The sequence below is a fragment of the Myxine glutinosa genome, chromosome 10, assembly GCF_964187855.1.
Source record: "Myxine glutinosa chromosome 10, kmMyxGlut1.1, whole genome shotgun sequence".
Classification (NCBI taxonomy): Eukaryota; Metazoa; Chordata; class Myxini; order Myxiniformes; family Myxinidae; genus Myxine; species Myxine glutinosa.
The window spans coordinates 13,246,887-13,263,025 of NC_136270.1; the positions used below are offsets into that span (position 1 = coordinate 13,246,887).

The following is a 16,139-nucleotide window of genomic DNA, read 5'->3' on the forward strand; positions in this document are numbered from 1 at the left end:
ACACATGCAGTCAGTATAACTTCACATCTACACAGGCAGTCAATGACAAAATATACACAGGCAGTCAATGGCATCAAACAAACACGATTACAGAATATGCCATTTAGAGTTCGTCATCACTGTCCTGTGTGTCGTATCCGACAATATAGTCCGCATCGTTTTCACAGTCCGTTCCACACAAGCAAAGGTCGGTCAAATTGATTGGCAAATCGAATTGGTCGAATGGTCGATCGAATCGAATTCGATGAATCGAATCGAATCGAATCAATCGAATTGTCGATCGAAGCGATTGGTCGAATGGTCGAATCGAATTGGTTGGAATTGGCAAATGTAAACATTGATTTTCAGATTTTCCATGTAATAACGTTTCCAAAAATGTATAGGTTTGCTAATCTACCATGATTTTGAACGACAAACAGTGAACCTGACTATTAACTCCTAATCCCTTCCCATACATTTTCTTACAGTACTCAAAATTTTGTGCAGATCACTATGGGCTTATATTTGCTTTCTCAACAACGACTTATTATTATGCGAAGAGGGAAGGTAGCATTTCACTTACCAGAACCAGATACTACGTCCACCGTATACCTTATTGGCGTCACCACCTGTTTACAGCATTTGATCTGCCATCTTGGTTTCCAGATGTCATTTGCAATACCACCTGACCACAATCCATGAGCACCAATTTCAGAAAATGTCATGTAACAGCAGGCATCTCCAACATAACCGATGTTTGAAGGGTTAACAGGTAACTAATACAAGAGCATTTGCTCCAAACAGCCATTTAAAAAGAATTTTGATTCAATCTCACCAACCAAGAGCTAATCCGTTCGATTATCTCTACTCTGAATATATAGTGGCTCATTTTAAATGAAACTTTTGAAAGCCATTCCATCATATCGTGATACATGGCATCATAGTAGTTTCTAAAAAGTTGCTATTTAATGGAAACATTATTTTACATATTGTACTATACACAGCATTTTCAAACTCGTCCAAAGCCACCCTGAGGGCATTTAGGAGTCACTCGCAGTACCTACCCATCACATTGCTGATTAGTTTTTATCAAGAGAGAGCATGTTGGACTTCATAAACATATTACATGTCCACCAGTAAGTCTCAATGACGATGAAATGAAACACACGAAAAAAAAAGAAGAAGATCTTTTATCTTCTTCTTCTATATCTTCAATCTATCTATTTTATATACATATATAAAAGAAAGTTTTTGTTTGTTTGTCTGCACACACTAATCTACTGAACGGTGAAAGATAGGAGGAAACCTCTGAAACCAAAAATGTCGGGACGGGACCCGGGAAGGTTATAGGCTAGGTGCTGAGGCCGGTGGAGGCCGCCTCGGCCGAGCTGGGCCCATTTCGCAATTAAAAGCTGAGCTGAATTATAGTAGTCAATCTTCTACGGCCGCAAGTAAAAGCTGAATTATAGTAGTAAATTCATTCAAAAAGAACCGGGCAACGCAGGTTGCTTTCGCCTAGTCGGATATGACTTTTATCACTTTTATTGTTACAGTGGTTCTTAAACTTTTTTGTCCCTGCCCGCCCCCAAACGAGCCAATCTCTGACCCAACGTCCCACCCCACTGATGTTTAAGTGTACTGATTATTATTACAATTCATTACATGTGATAGCAATAAAAAAACGAAACGAGATCTTCCACTTATAATTTTATTTAATAATCCATATGCAATCAGCTGTTGTGCAAAACAATGCAGAAGATATTCACAGACGTAGCAACAACAGGTACTTATTGAGATGGATTATACTGGTTATTTTTACTTACATTTCATATCGCAATAAAAATTAGAACGGCCACAGACAAACAGTGGTGAAAACATCATCTTCCACCTTCGGTGGGCGGAGGTAACAAAACAGACATAACTGTATTACATTTACAGTTCAAATTCTTAACCAACATATAGACAGCTGTTGTCCAACATAACACTATGAACATCAAGATGTATCACAAGCAAGTACTTTCTAAATATAAAATAATCGTCCAAGCTCTTTTACGTTAAATAACCTAAGCTCACCTGAAACGATAAATAACCAGTTAAGATGCGTTCAATACATGGGTAAATCTGTCCTTCTTCAAGGTAGATTCACTGATTCAAATAGATTTCTCACGGTAGATTCACACACACCGAGCTTGCTCACACACATACACACCAGTGCACACACACAATCTCCCTCTCTTCCTATACTGTATATAGATATATTAATTTAATTATTCATATATAATACACATACATAGTTTTATGTGTGCACTATTTTCATAGTAAGCCCTTCATGTCAGCATTTTCCACAAACCCCTCGTGCCGCTCCCCCTCCCCGAAATGTTATCACTCCCCTCTTCGGGTAACGCCTCCGCCCCCCCCCCGACCCCCCTGTGCTTTCATCCAAAATGATCATTGCAAAAATAAAGTCAAACAAGTTTCACTGCAGTAAAAAAGTAATTAAACAAATATTTACAAAATAAAAGCCTAAGCCTTAAACACATGCCTGTGATGTACAGGAATATTGAACAGAGTGGACCGACCCATCCTTGGCCCCAAGCAGCAGCATTGACTCAATCCAAGCCAGTGCTGTCCAGGACACAGGCTGCAGTGCACTGCAGGCAGCCAAAGCTTGTCCAGAAGGCACATCCCACAGCACGACAGTGCCACAATGCAGCTCACCTGCCAGAAGGTTTGCTTGCGATGCCTCTCGCACACACCTACGACCACACACACAAAACAAAACCCTTTTAAGTTACATCATATGTCCTCTTCTTACGAGATGTCTTGGCGTTGGTAACTAATCCAACTGTACTAACAGGAATGAAGTATCAGAAAGAAAATTTTAAAAGTTTACCAAAACCTGGGTACTTCACATTGCTAACATGTTTTTTATAAATTAATCGTTTATGATTCATGCAATGGCTTAATAATATGAAATCTTTATCGTGATAAAACTAACAATGCCAAAGGTAAAAGGGTCAACATATTGTTATGTCGGTGGGTAGGACATATATAGATTTAGGTAGATCTGTATATGTATCATGCTCTGGTTGTCGTGGGTAGCTAGAACCATCTCGATGTAAATAAGTACAGGACCTGTCTAGACCGGATGTCGGATAAGTTGGGTATGTGTCCCCACCACGAGGGGGCGGGGCTTGTTAACTAGCGTAGGGATTATGCTAACTCCATTGTATGTGAAACCTCTGTGGTCATCTCTGTGTCTCTTATGGAAACACACATAAACACATAGATTAGGAATCCATTCCCATTAGCACACACATTAATTCATTCCCCCGCCGCCACAATGACTGACCGAAAAGACCAACAGCAAGCGGCCGCACAGTGGTACACCATGGCGATCAAACATTGACCAGGCAGGCTGAGAGCCACGCCCAGGAGAACTCGTGATTGACAGGAGCGGGAGGGGCGAGCAACACCAAGAGCACCGATTGGGGGGTAAAGAAAGACTTGTGATTGGCCACCGACCAATGGCATGGGAGCAGGGCGCCAAGCGCTCGGCCAATTAGAGGCGACCAACGAGATCGGAAGATTCCAGAAGAGAGCTGACGTCAGAGGACGATCAGTAAAAACGACTGGCTGACCGACATTTTCTCTTCTTCGCCTCTGCCTGTCTTTGCCTCCGCTTTTCTCTTCCGTTTGCCCTCTTGCCCTGGACTGTCCCTTTGCGCTGGACCCTCTCTTGTGTTGGACCTCGTCCCGTTTGGACCCTCGCTCGTTGGACATTGGAAGGACGTTGGTGCGCCGACGATTCTCTTACCCGGATTCATGCACGAACCTCGCGAACGATCACGCGGGGACACAAGGCTTGGCGTGCAGCGGCGTCCGTGAGCCTGGTGGAGCGCAAATGGGGGCGGAACAAGGCCTACTTCCCGCTGACTGGAGCCGCGGTCGGACGACTGCGCTCGGAGCCGTACCATCCTTGACGACTGCAGACTACTGATTGAGATAAGACGGACCACAGAACACAACGAAACGGTTATTTTATTATTCATTCTTCCATTGTTTTGTATCTGAAGTCTGTGTGGGGACATCCCGATTTAGGACATTTAATTACCGGCGCGTTCTTGTTATTGACATCCATGGCAATAAAGCCTTGTTCTTTTGTACATAAATTCCGTTTCGTGCGAGTTTAGTTTCCTGCAGGGTGAAGACTGTCCGGTGAGATCGTGGCAGGTAAATCTCGCAGTTTCTTCCTCTTTCCCTCTTTACCCCGCGCACGTGTATAGGAAATCCGCCATTGACCCGGACGCCTCGTTAAGCTCGTTTCCATCCGCGATTCCCCGGTCTTAACCGAGGGGCAATCGTACGGCAATGTTATTGAAGTCGAGTTTGCCCGTTTAGTGAGTTAGTCCATTTATTAGGATAATTAGGATAATAAAAGAAAGGCAGTTATAAGGCCCAGTTGACACTGCAACACGAATTGAGGATCAATGCAATTTTTGCAAACCTGATGTATCCCAAACCATTTATGGTATAGAGGAGAGTAGAAGTATCCATAAATAATAGAGGACCAATGGTCCTGTAGCTCACCTGGCTCATTGCCAAAAAGGTGGAGTGAGGGTTGGATCAGGGTAAAAATAAGAGCTGGACTTAGAAAACACGTTTTAGGTCCAGTAGTTTAGAATAAATAGCACCGCAAAGCGGGCATAACCCCTCAGCCCATGCATGGTAAAAGGAAGCATTGATGATAATTTGTTATTTGAAGCGAAGTTGTATACCAAGTAGGAACTGCAAGTAATGAAATTTTCGCCCATGAATCCATTAACCCATTTCGCGCCCATGAACCGTCCTCTACTCAACCCCAACACACACTGCAAAAATGGATTTAATCGGCCAAGCCATTCTGCTCAAAATTGACGGAAACCAATTTCAAGATGGCTGCCGTGGCGGCCACATTGAAAAATCGCAGCACGCCCATGAACCTTCCTCGACTCAACCTCAACACACACTGCAAAAATGGATTTAATCGGACAAGCCGTTCTGCTTGAAATTGACGGAAACCAATTTCAAGATGGCTGCCGTGGCGGCCATATTGAAAATCGCAGCGCGCCCATGAACCTTCCTCTACTCAACCCCAACACACACTGCAAAAATGGATTTAATCGGACAAGCCGTTCTGCTTGAAATTGACGGAAACCAATTTCAAGATGGCTGCCGTGGCGGCCATATTGAAAATCGCAGCATGCCCATTTTCGAAAGGCACCTTCCTCTACTCAACCCCAGCACACACTGCAAACATGGATTTAATCGGACAAGCTGTTCTGCTCAAAATTGACGGAAACCAATTTCAAGATGGCTGCCGTGGCGGCCATATTGAAAACTACAGCGCACCCGTTTTCGAAAGGCACATTCCTCTACTCAACCCCAAGACACGCTGCGAAAATGAATTTAATCGGACAAGCCGTTCTGTTCGAAAATGACGGAAACCAATTTCAAGATGGCTGCCGTGGCGGCCATATTGAAAATGGCAGCGCGCCCATTTTCGAAAGTAACCTTCCTCTACTCAACCCCAACACACACTGCAAAAATGGATTTAATCGGACAAGCCGTTCTGCTCGAAATTGACGGAAACCAAAAGTTGACGGAAGCCTGGATGGCTGCCGTGGCGGCCATATTGAAAATCGCAGCACGCCCATTTTCGAAAGGAACCTTCCTCTACTCAACCCCAACACACACTGCAAAAATGGATTTAATCGGACAAGCCGTTCTCCTTGAAATTGACGGACGCCCGGACGACAATACCGCTTAGCCCATTGGGCTGAGGGGTGATAAACTTGAGAGACGATGTTCACAGAGGTGCAACTCCCTGCTGTCTATGAGTGCTAGTTTGAGATATTACAAATTCTGGAATGATGATGTCACTCTCTGTTCTGTCAAACTTTGCCATATTTGATAAGGTGCAACTCCAAGGTGTCTATAATTCATATTTCGAGATATTGCGCACTTTCTGCATTATGATGTAACTGGTGACCATAATGTGTTTCGGACCAGCTTATTTAAATCAAATGTTCCCATACGTAGTCGATCATATGTTTTATGTTTCCCATTGATTGGTGGTTGTTTCAAGGAAGATGAATTGTAAAGGTTTTCCTTTGACCCAATATGGCTGCCAGACCATGTGAACAATGACGTCATTGTTAACAAACTATTTCCCTTGGGTAGTTGATCACAAACGTAAAGTTTCGCATTGATCAGTTCAGCGGTTTGAGAGAAGAAGATTGTTAACGGTTTTCCTGTAATCCAAAATGGCAGCCAAACTAGATCGAAATTCAAGTACTCTTTTCACCGACCACACCAAAGATAATTTTAGCCAGGTTTGCTCACAATCCCATAAGCAGTTTTGGAGAGGACGTTGCACATGTTTATGAACGGACAGTCGATGCGCCATCCCTCAAGCTCACCTGAACAATGTTCCAGGTGAACTAAAAAGCATGTTTGACAGCAAGGCAGAATCTTTGTGACAGCTATTGAGACGAGTGTGATTCAGAGCAGGTGGGAAATCCAAATATAAAAGAACAGTGGTTTCTGACCTTACACAACCTTTCCCTTATGTACGCCTGTAACTTTGTCTGCAATTATCCGATTTATTGGATTTTGCTTATACACCTGTTCTTCGTCATTGTGCTACATTTGTGCTGCATTGCTACATTGCATGCATTGCATTTGTGCTGCATTTGTGCATTGTGCTGCATTTGTCTATGGCCCTCTTTGTCATACTGCTTTGTCTGTCTGTACTTTAGTTGTTTGCTTGTTTGTGCCCCCCCCCCCCCCCCCCTCTGTCCAAGTGCTTAATTGTCAGTGTGTTAGCATCTTCGACTTAACTCATCATCTAGCCTTTCCATAAGCCTTAACCTCTGTAAATGAAGTCTTACGCACATTTCCTCACAGGATCAAAAACGTTATATACTCAAATATTTGCATAGTTGACCTCACAAGGAAAGGTTCATATGCACAACTCCTGCAGTAATTACAAACCTTGGGTTCTGGTAGTACAAAAATAAAGGATTACTCTCAATATTAACCAGAAGGGAAAGTTAAAATGGAGCATAACTGCCACTTTGTGTTTAGCATTTCCTTATCAGCTCGTGAGTTTTATCGGCACAAGTTAGCAATACAGGCAGAATCACCTTTGCCGTTTCACTTGATACATGAAATTGCCTGATGTAGGCATTTGATGTAGGCATTGAAACATTTATTCAAGAAAAGTGACTCGTAGACCTGCTTAAGAATTAACAGAACAGTAGGCAGCCTTATGTGGGATCTCTACGAAGCTGACCTTTCCTTGTGTAGAGATGAGACAACACATTCTTGAATTACAAAATGCCATGCGGTCATTGGGTTCACAGCAGCAAATGTCCAAAGACAAGTGGAGCGAGGATCACCCATCACTCCAGGTCGGTGTAGTAAAAGCACGAGCAGCATCCCCTGGGTAGAACAGTGACAAACACACGCACGGCTTGTTCACTCGTGCACCCAAGTTTAAATCAACATAATGCCTTCGTTAAAGGAGCTGATAAAGTAACAAACCCCAATTATTTTTCCTTTACATTTATCTTGACAGGTTGACTAAGGGTTACACAATGAAGGTTGTAGCGCATTAATTTGCCCCCTCCCCAAGCAGGTTTTCCCCGCCATTGCCGCCAATGGGGCTGCGTGTTGAGGTGTATATCAGTATTAAGCTAGCTTTATCGTGGCGTTTTCCAAGGCCGTTTCTAATAACAAAACGAACAAGAAAGAGCAATCAGAGATTGCAAACCCTAGCCAGGATGTGTTTTTAGTAGTTTTCAAGGCTTTTGTGTTAAAAAATATATGGTGGCCGAACCACGTGACCAATGACGTAATCATTATTTATTTTCTCCACCAATGTATCACGACATGATGCTCAATAAATTTCATCTTGATCGGATAAAGTTTTGTACTTGTCGAATTATGACGTCATAATGGAGGCACCTATGACATCATCATTAACATATGTTATTCCATATGGAGAGTTATTTACAATGAGCAATGTCTCAATTTTTTCTATGCAGCGCTTTGAGCTATCGAGGTGGAAAGTTTTTTGGTTTTTCCAAGGTGGCAGCCGAACCATGTGACCAATGACATCATTATTTTTTTTCTGCACCAATGTATCCCTAGATGACGCTCAAGGAATTTCATCTTGATCGGATGAAGTTTTGTACTTGTCGAATTACGACATCATAATGGATTCACCTATGACATCATAAACAACATTTTATTCTCCATGAAGAGTTCTTTACAATGAGTCATGTCTCAATTTTTCTATTCAGCGCTTTCGGAGATATAGAGGTGCAACGTTTTTCGGTTTTTCAAAGATGGCACCCATACCACGTGACCTATGATGTCATAATTATCATTAAAAAAATTATATAGGTGGAGGTGTACCTATGGCGAAAATTTCCTGTCAATCGGACCAACGGTTGCAGAGAAAATCATATTTATTCTGTGCGGACAAACAAACAAACAAACAAAACAGACAGACAAACAGACTCAAATGCAATACCCTCTCCTCTGGCAAGGGTAACGATAATAGCATAATATGAATGTTATTACAAAACAATATTAAAACTAATAATGTCCCACATCCCCAAGGGGGTTTTCTCCTTGAACAAACGCCGCCGTGTCAACGTTTATAAATAGCTTATCGTGGCGTTTTCGTGGGAGCAACGGCCTCTACCAGAGGTAAAAATATTATAAACCACAAACACATATGATTACCTTTTTAAACAGTCGCTAATGCTGTTTATAACATTAAACAAAGAAATTTGGAGGAATCACGAAATCCGTGAGGTAAGTTTTACTTACAGAACTGAGCGAAGATCTACTGTAATCTATATACCCCACAAGAGTTGGGGAAATAACATGACCCTTCTTTCCACTAAAGTGGTGGTTTTCGTAGTGGCCTTTTGAAACCCACCAATTAAGGTTTTGTTTTGAAAACCACCAATGAAACCCACTTTTCCTGCTGTTTAATACAAAACTGAAAGGTAGGAAGCCAGAGGTGTGCTCATTTACCAAGCAGCTAGCCAGCGCTTGCCAAGCCAGCCGTTCCTTAACGGTTTTGACTGGAGTGCTTGCTCGAATGCTTAAACCACTTGGCGATCTCTCCACAAGAAACTTGGTAAATGAACACACCCAATGTTCTTGAGACCCGACGATAGATTGACTGTAATCTATATACCCCAAAAGCGGCATGACCCTACCTGCCGCTACCGTAGTGAGCAGGTGTACTAGTAAATTAAAATGTCAGTCGGTGGAGTCAGCCGTCGTACGGCGTCGTATTGACATCATAGACGTAATGACGTAGCGTGACAGACAGACACAGAACTGCCACTACTTCAATATATAGAAGATTGTGGCGGACACAAAAGCCCACTGGCGTGGTGACATCATTCCTTGCACCAAGTGGGCGGTGGCCATGCCCGAGGGGTAGGCGTGGCCTCATGATATACACCGGGCGCGCAGCCCGGAGCGCGCCAGTGTTACAGTGAGCTCCTGAAATAAAGACGCTTATAAGTTACCGCTTGTCCGCTTCCTCCTTGCTCGCAAGCAGCGCGCGTAACGCCGCGCTTTACTGGTGACCCCCTCGACGTTGGATGGGCCGGAGCAATCCTTCCACACGCGACGCCATTGCCATGGCCAACTTCATCAAACTTCCCGAATTTTGGGAGGCTCAGGCCGAAGTCTGGTTCGTCCAGGCCGAAGCCCAATTTCAGCTTCGGCGCCTCACCGGCGATGACACGCGCTATTGCCATGTCGTCGCCTCCCTCGGGCCCGGCACGGCCGCTCGAGTTGTGTCCGTCCTTCGCCACCCACCGGACGGCCACAAGTACGAGGCACTCAAGCGGCTACTCCTAGCCACGTTCGGCCTCACGGAAGACGCACGGGCCGACCGCCTCCTGGATCTCCCCGAGCTCGGTGACACGCGCCCGTCGGTCCGAATGGACCATATGCTGTCACTGTTGGGCGACGAAGCCCCCGGTTCTCTATTCCGGGCGCTTTTCCGTCGCCAACTTCCAGCGCAGGTTCGCCTCGCGTTGGCCGGGACCGGGCTAACGGAACCCCGAGCATTGGCAGCCGAGGCGTACAAGTACTTCGCCGCTTCGGACACGCGGGCGAGAGTCGGCGTGGCCGTCACGGCCCTCGTGGCTGATGCTGCTGATGCTGATGCTGCTGATCGACAGCATCAGCTTATACAGCATACGCAGCATGCTGATACGCACCTCGTGACCGCCGCCACGCCCCGCCCACCGCCGCGGCGAAAACCGCCACCGCGGGGAAACCCGCCAACTCCACCGGCCTGGCGGAGCCAGCCGCGCTCCTCCAGCTCCACCACCTGGTGCTGGTTCCACACCAAGTTCGGCCACGAAGCTCGGCAGTGTCATCCGCCATGCTCCTTCAACAGGTCGGGAAACGCCCGGGCCGGCGCTCAATAGTGGCGATGAGCTCCGGCCGTTCGAGCAGCCTGCTGTTCATAACGGACACCTTCTCCGGGCGCCGTTACCTGTGCGACACGGGAGCGCAGGTGAGTGTCGTTCCCGCCGGCACGTCAGACAAGCACGCCGCGGGTGGGGGCCCCGCGCTGCTTGCCGCGAACGGGACGCCCATCCGTACGTACGGAAAACGCTGCCTCTCTCTGCGGTTCGGAGGGCAGGTTTTCCGATGGACGTTCGTCACCGCCGACGTGCCCATGGCACTGCTTGGCGCGGACTTCCTGTGCGCTAATGGGCTCCTGGTCGACGTCAAGCGCAGACGTCTTGTCCAGGCCGAGACGTTCAGCTCGAGCTGGGCAACGCACAAGCGAGCAACGAGCGGCTTGCCAAGCGGCTTGCCGAACGGTTCGGTTCCGGCCACGTTGGTCTGTACGCTTCCGGCAGCGGACGCATTCACCCGCCTCCTCGCTGGCTTCCCGGCCCTCACGCGGCCCACCTTCTCGGCGGGGGCCGTCAAGCACGGGGTGGCCCATCACATCCCCACCGTCGGGCCACCGGTCTACGCCCGGGCACGCCGCCTCGAGCCGACGAAGCTGGCGGTGGCAAAAGCGGCGTTCGCTACCCTGGAGCGACTCGGCATCGTTCGGCGCTCAGAGAGCGCTTGGGCGTCGCCGCTGCACATCGTGCCGAAGCCCGGCGGGGGATGGCGACCGTGCGGGGACTATCGCCGTCTCAATGACGCCACGACTCCCGACCGCTACCCCGTCCCCCACATTCAGGACTTTTCCGCCCATTTGGCGGGCATGTCCTTCTTCTCGAAGGTGGACCTCATACGCGGCTACCATCAGGTCCCCGTCAGGCCGGAGGACGTCCCGAAGACGGCGGTCATCACGCCATTCGGACTCTTCGAGTTCCTGCGCATGCCCTTCGGTCTGAAGAATGCGGCTCAGGCGTTCCAGCGACTGATGGACAGCGTCCTGCATGACTTGGATTTTGTCTACGTCTACCTGGACGATATCCTCGTCGCCAGCGCGTCCCGCGAAGAGCACCTACGCCACCTCCGCACGCTCTTCGAACGCCTGGGCCAGCATGGCCTGATTGTGAACCCCGCAAAGTGCCGGTTCGGCGCCACCATAATCGATTTTCTGGGGCACCGTGTCACCAGGCACGGAGCCGTCCCCCTGCCGGCCAAGGTGGAGGCGGTGAAGGGGTTTCCGCGCCCCCGCACGATCAGAGGGCTGCAGGAGTTCCTGGGCATGGTGAACTTTTACCATCGGTTCCTGCCCCGTATCGCCCAGCTCCTGCGCCCCCTGCACGAAGCTCTCCGAGATAAGCCGGGCAAAGGCGACGTTACCTGGACCGAGCAGATGGACACGGCGTTCACGGGCGCGAAGCTCGCCTTGGCTAACGCCACCATGCTCGCGCACCCGGCGCCCGATGCACCGATCGCCCTCACCACCGATGCCTCGGACTACGCGGTGGGCGCGGTGCACGAGCAATGGGTGCGTGGAGCTTGGCAACCGCTGGCGTTCTTTAGCCGGCAGCTTCGCCCGCCCGAACGCCGTTACAGTACCTTCGACCGCAAGTTGCTCGGGCTTCACTTGGCGGTCAGGCACTTCCGCCATCTGCTCGAGGGCCGTGCGTTCACTGCCTTCGTCGACCACAAGCCGCTGATCTTCGCGATGGGCAAGGTCACCGAGCCGTGGTCGGCCCGGCAGCAGCGTCACCTCTCGGCCGTGTCCGAGTACACGACGGACATCCAGCACGTCGCGGGGAAGGACAACCCGGTGGCGGATTGCCTTTCCCGGGCCGTCGCCCACGCAGTCCACCTCAGCATCGACTATGCCCGGATGGCAGCGGACCAGGCCGCTGACCCCGACGTCCAGGCCTTGCGAACCGCCGTCACGGGCCTCTGCGTCACCGAGGTGGCGTTCAACGGCGCGGGTGCGGCCCTCTTGTGCGACGTCTCCCTCGGGCGTCCTCGCCCCATCGTGCCCGCGGGCTGGCAGTGCCAGGTGTTTGACGCCATCCACGGCCTGTCCCACCCGGCGCGAGGGCCTCCCAAAGGCTGATCGCCGACAAGTTCGTCTGGCATGGCCTCCGGAAGGCCGTCCGCGGCTGGGCCAGGACGTGCCTCGCGTGCCAGCGCGCCAAGGTGCACCGGCACACCCAGGCCCCGTTGGCCCCGTTCACGGTACCGGAACGCCGGTTTGACCACGTCCACGTGGACCTGGTGGGACCTCTGCCCCCCTCGCGGGGTTTCACCTACGTCCTCACCATGGTGGACCGCACCACCCGGTGGCCGGAGGCCGTGCCCTTGGCGTCGACAACGGCGGCCGATGTCGCGCAGGCTTTCATCGCCGCCTGGGTCGCCCGGTTCAGCGCCCCCTCAGACATCTCGTCCGACCGCGGCCCCCAGTTCACCTCGGAGCTCTGGGGGGCGGTCGCGCAGGGGCTCGGGGTCCGGCTGCACCGAACCACGGCCTACCACCCCCAGGCTAACGGCCTGTGTGAGCGATTTCACCGCTCATTGAAGGCCGCGCTCCGGGCCAGCCTCCGCGACGGCGGCTGGGTCGACAGGCTCCCCTGGGTCCTGCTGGGCCTCCGGACGGCGCCCAAGGAGGACCTGCGCGCATCCGCGGCGGAGTTGGTCTTCGGGCAACCGCTGCGGGTGCCGGGCGAGTTCCTCCCTGACTCCACGGCACCATGGTCCGCGGCACAGCAGCGCTCCGCTCTGCAAGAGACCGCCCAGAGGTTCGCCCCGGTGCCAACGACATGCCACGGGCACCCACCGACGCACGTCACCCCGGAGCTTCGCACGGCGGAGTACGTCTTCGTCTGCCACGATGCCCACCGGACACCACTGCGGCCCCCGTACGACGGGCCTTTCCGCGTGCTGGAGACCGGGGCGAAGCACTTCACCCTGGACATCGGCGGTACTCCTGACCGCGTTTCGGTAGACCGCCTCAAGCCGGCCCACCTAGACGTGGACCATCCACCGCCAGTGGCCCGACCCCCGCGTCGGGGCCGCCCCCCTGCGGGCGGACCCCCGGCACTGCCCAGCCCCGCCGCCACGCCGCCCCCCGGTCCTGCACCCATCCCAGGGGCAGCCAGGGGCATCCCACCTGGCATTCCTGCACCCCGGACGCCGCCGATCGCCAGGGGGCGCTTTGGCCGGGTCATTCGTCTGCCCCGCAAACTGGCCCTCCAGGTGCACGGGAATTCTGGGGGGGCGCGTGTGGCGGACACAAAAGCCCACTGGCGTGGTGACATCATTCGTCGCACCAAGTGGGCGGTGGCCACGCCCGAGGGGTAGGCGTGGCCTCATGATATACACCGGGCGCGCAGCCCGGAGCGCGCCAGTGTTACAGTGAGCTCCTGAAATAAAGACGCTTATAAGTTACCGCTTGTCCGCTTCCTCCTTGCTCCCAAGCAGCGCGCGTAACGCCGCGCTTTAAGACGATATATTTTAACCTCCAGTAACTTTGCAGTCACTACGAAGGGATTAGTGTTATGATTAGATTTACTAAAATATTAACGTTACGTTATAATTATTACTAAAATGATATTACTAAAGGCTAATTCCTTACTTCCACGGTTATTAGTACCGTACACCGCTTATCATCGATTCATGAACCATACACCGTCAATCAATCCATTAACTTTGTATTCACGACATTGGGATTAAGGTGTTATGGTTATATTTACCATATTATTATTATTATCATTATGAAAATGATACTACTGAAATGATACTGCTGTATTAAGAAAGCTGGGCTTAATTTGTCCAAAGCGGCCTGAAGGTGAGGCTTGAAAGCATGAAGCCCAAGGCCTATATGTACTGTGTCGTTGGAAGATCTATAATGTCTATGCTTTTGATATTTGATGATCATTTTAACAATCGGTTTGTTTGTGTTTCACACTGAATGAAAAACGTAAAGGTAGATCATGGAGATTGTGATATACGACAGGTTCGACGATATGTTCGGCCGGAACGGCATAGGAATCAAAATGGCGGAGTGTGGAGTCAGCCGTTGCACAATAATGACATCAGACGTAATCACATCAACCTGTCATGTGACCAGATCCTCAGCTCTGATTGGTATGTGTTTGAGGGGACATACATACATACACACATACGGACGGACAAACACTGTTTTGATGGCTTTGCCCTATGGGCTACGCCATAAAAAGGAGACAACAACCTTAACAGCATTCAAATTTCAGCTACAAAGAACTGACAACAAAAGCAGTAAATATTTCTGTTTCAACATTTGAGCACCCAAATGAAGTACCGTTAGATGATTAAAATGTACCGATTCAGAGTATGCCTCCTTGCACAAAGCTGGGTCAGTGAGGAAGTCCAGTGGAACAGTTAAAATTACATGGCCAGACAAAATGCACCTGCAAAATAAATTAGAAGCAAAAGGGCCAGTCAAGAGAGGCACACAAAACTCCTAGACCACCTTGTACAAACAAAACTCCAAAATAAGAGAGGTCACACAATGCTTACCATACAAGCAAACGGAGATCTCGAGTTGTAGCAACCAGAGCCTCATTTTGGCCCAGAACGTAGGAAAGAGAAATTATTGGACTGTCAGGATCTTCCAAAATAACCTCACTCACATTCCTTTTGGGAAAAGGCAAATTAAAAATAAAACATGCACACAAATAAAATCAACCTTCATGGATATACAAAAGTTTTCAAAATAAGCCAAAGAAGAAAATCATACATTACAGGGGGAAATTAAATAAATGTCTTCTTTATTTATTTATTTATTTTGTAGAAAATAGAACCTGAGGGTTGGGGACGGCAGCAGGTTGAGGGGAGGAAAAGGGGACACGGAATCACAATAGATAAACAAGATGATGTCATGCAGAGCACAGTACTTGCAAAATCTGCCCCCATCCCCTCCCCAAGAATTTTTTTTTTCCATTGATACAGCAAATTGTCTATTTCATCAAGATTAAAATTGACAATCTTGATCAAAGCTCGGGTCAATAGGAAGAAAAGTGACGATTTTTCAGATGAAAAATGATGATTTTGGAAGGTTGTCCTCGAGTTGACCTTTGACCTTTTGACCTCAAAAATAATGTTTCCCAATTTAGTGACTCGATATGCAAATGCTGTTCAATTTTCAAGTCAATCGGTTGAGAATTGACGGCTTCTTAGATGAAAATTGATGATTTTTAAAATTTAACCTTGAGTTGACATTAAAAATAGTTCATTTCCCAATTTAGTGACTCAATATACAAATGCTATTCAATTTTCAAGTCAATCGGATTTAAAATGGCGATTTTAGAAATTTGACCTCCAGATGACCTTTGACCTCAAATTCAATAGGCTTCTCAATTGGGACGACCTATACAATTTGGTAAAGTTTCGTGACGATCGGTTTGGAATTGTGACCTGTAGGCCGGTGACAAACAGACAAACAAACAGACAAACTAACAGACAAACACGAAAACGTCATGCGTAGCACGATACTTGCAAAATCCACCCTCCCCCAAAAGTTTTCCAATGATACATGATGGCCTATGTTGACCTTTTGGCCTATGGTGACCTCAAAAATACTTGGTGGTTGAATTCAGTAACCAGATATGCAAGTCCTCTTCAAATTACAAGTCAATTGGATGAAAATTGAGGAT

The 16,139-nt window shown here is 48.8% G+C and overlaps 1 protein-coding gene across 1 annotated transcript in view; it reads right to left on the bottom strand.

Annotated features, from left to right (window-relative positions):
• Window positions 1-1,671: 1,671 nt before the first annotated feature.
• PALB2 (partner and localizer of BRCA2) overlaps window positions 1,672-16,139 on the bottom strand; it is a 30,713-nt gene continuing 16,245 nt past the window's right edge. The window contains exons 12-15 of the mRNA XM_068103591.2: window positions 15,004-15,120; window positions 14,807-14,894; window positions 7,316-7,464; window positions 1,672-2,735 (exon numbers count right to left, since the gene is read on the bottom strand). Of these exons, the coding sequence (XP_067959692.2) occupies window positions 2,510-2,735; window positions 7,316-7,464; window positions 14,807-14,894; window positions 15,004-15,120 (580 nt within the window). The 3' untranslated portion in view covers window positions 1,672-2,509. The remainder of the gene's footprint in view (window positions 2,736-7,315; window positions 7,465-14,806; window positions 14,895-15,003; window positions 15,121-16,139) is intronic.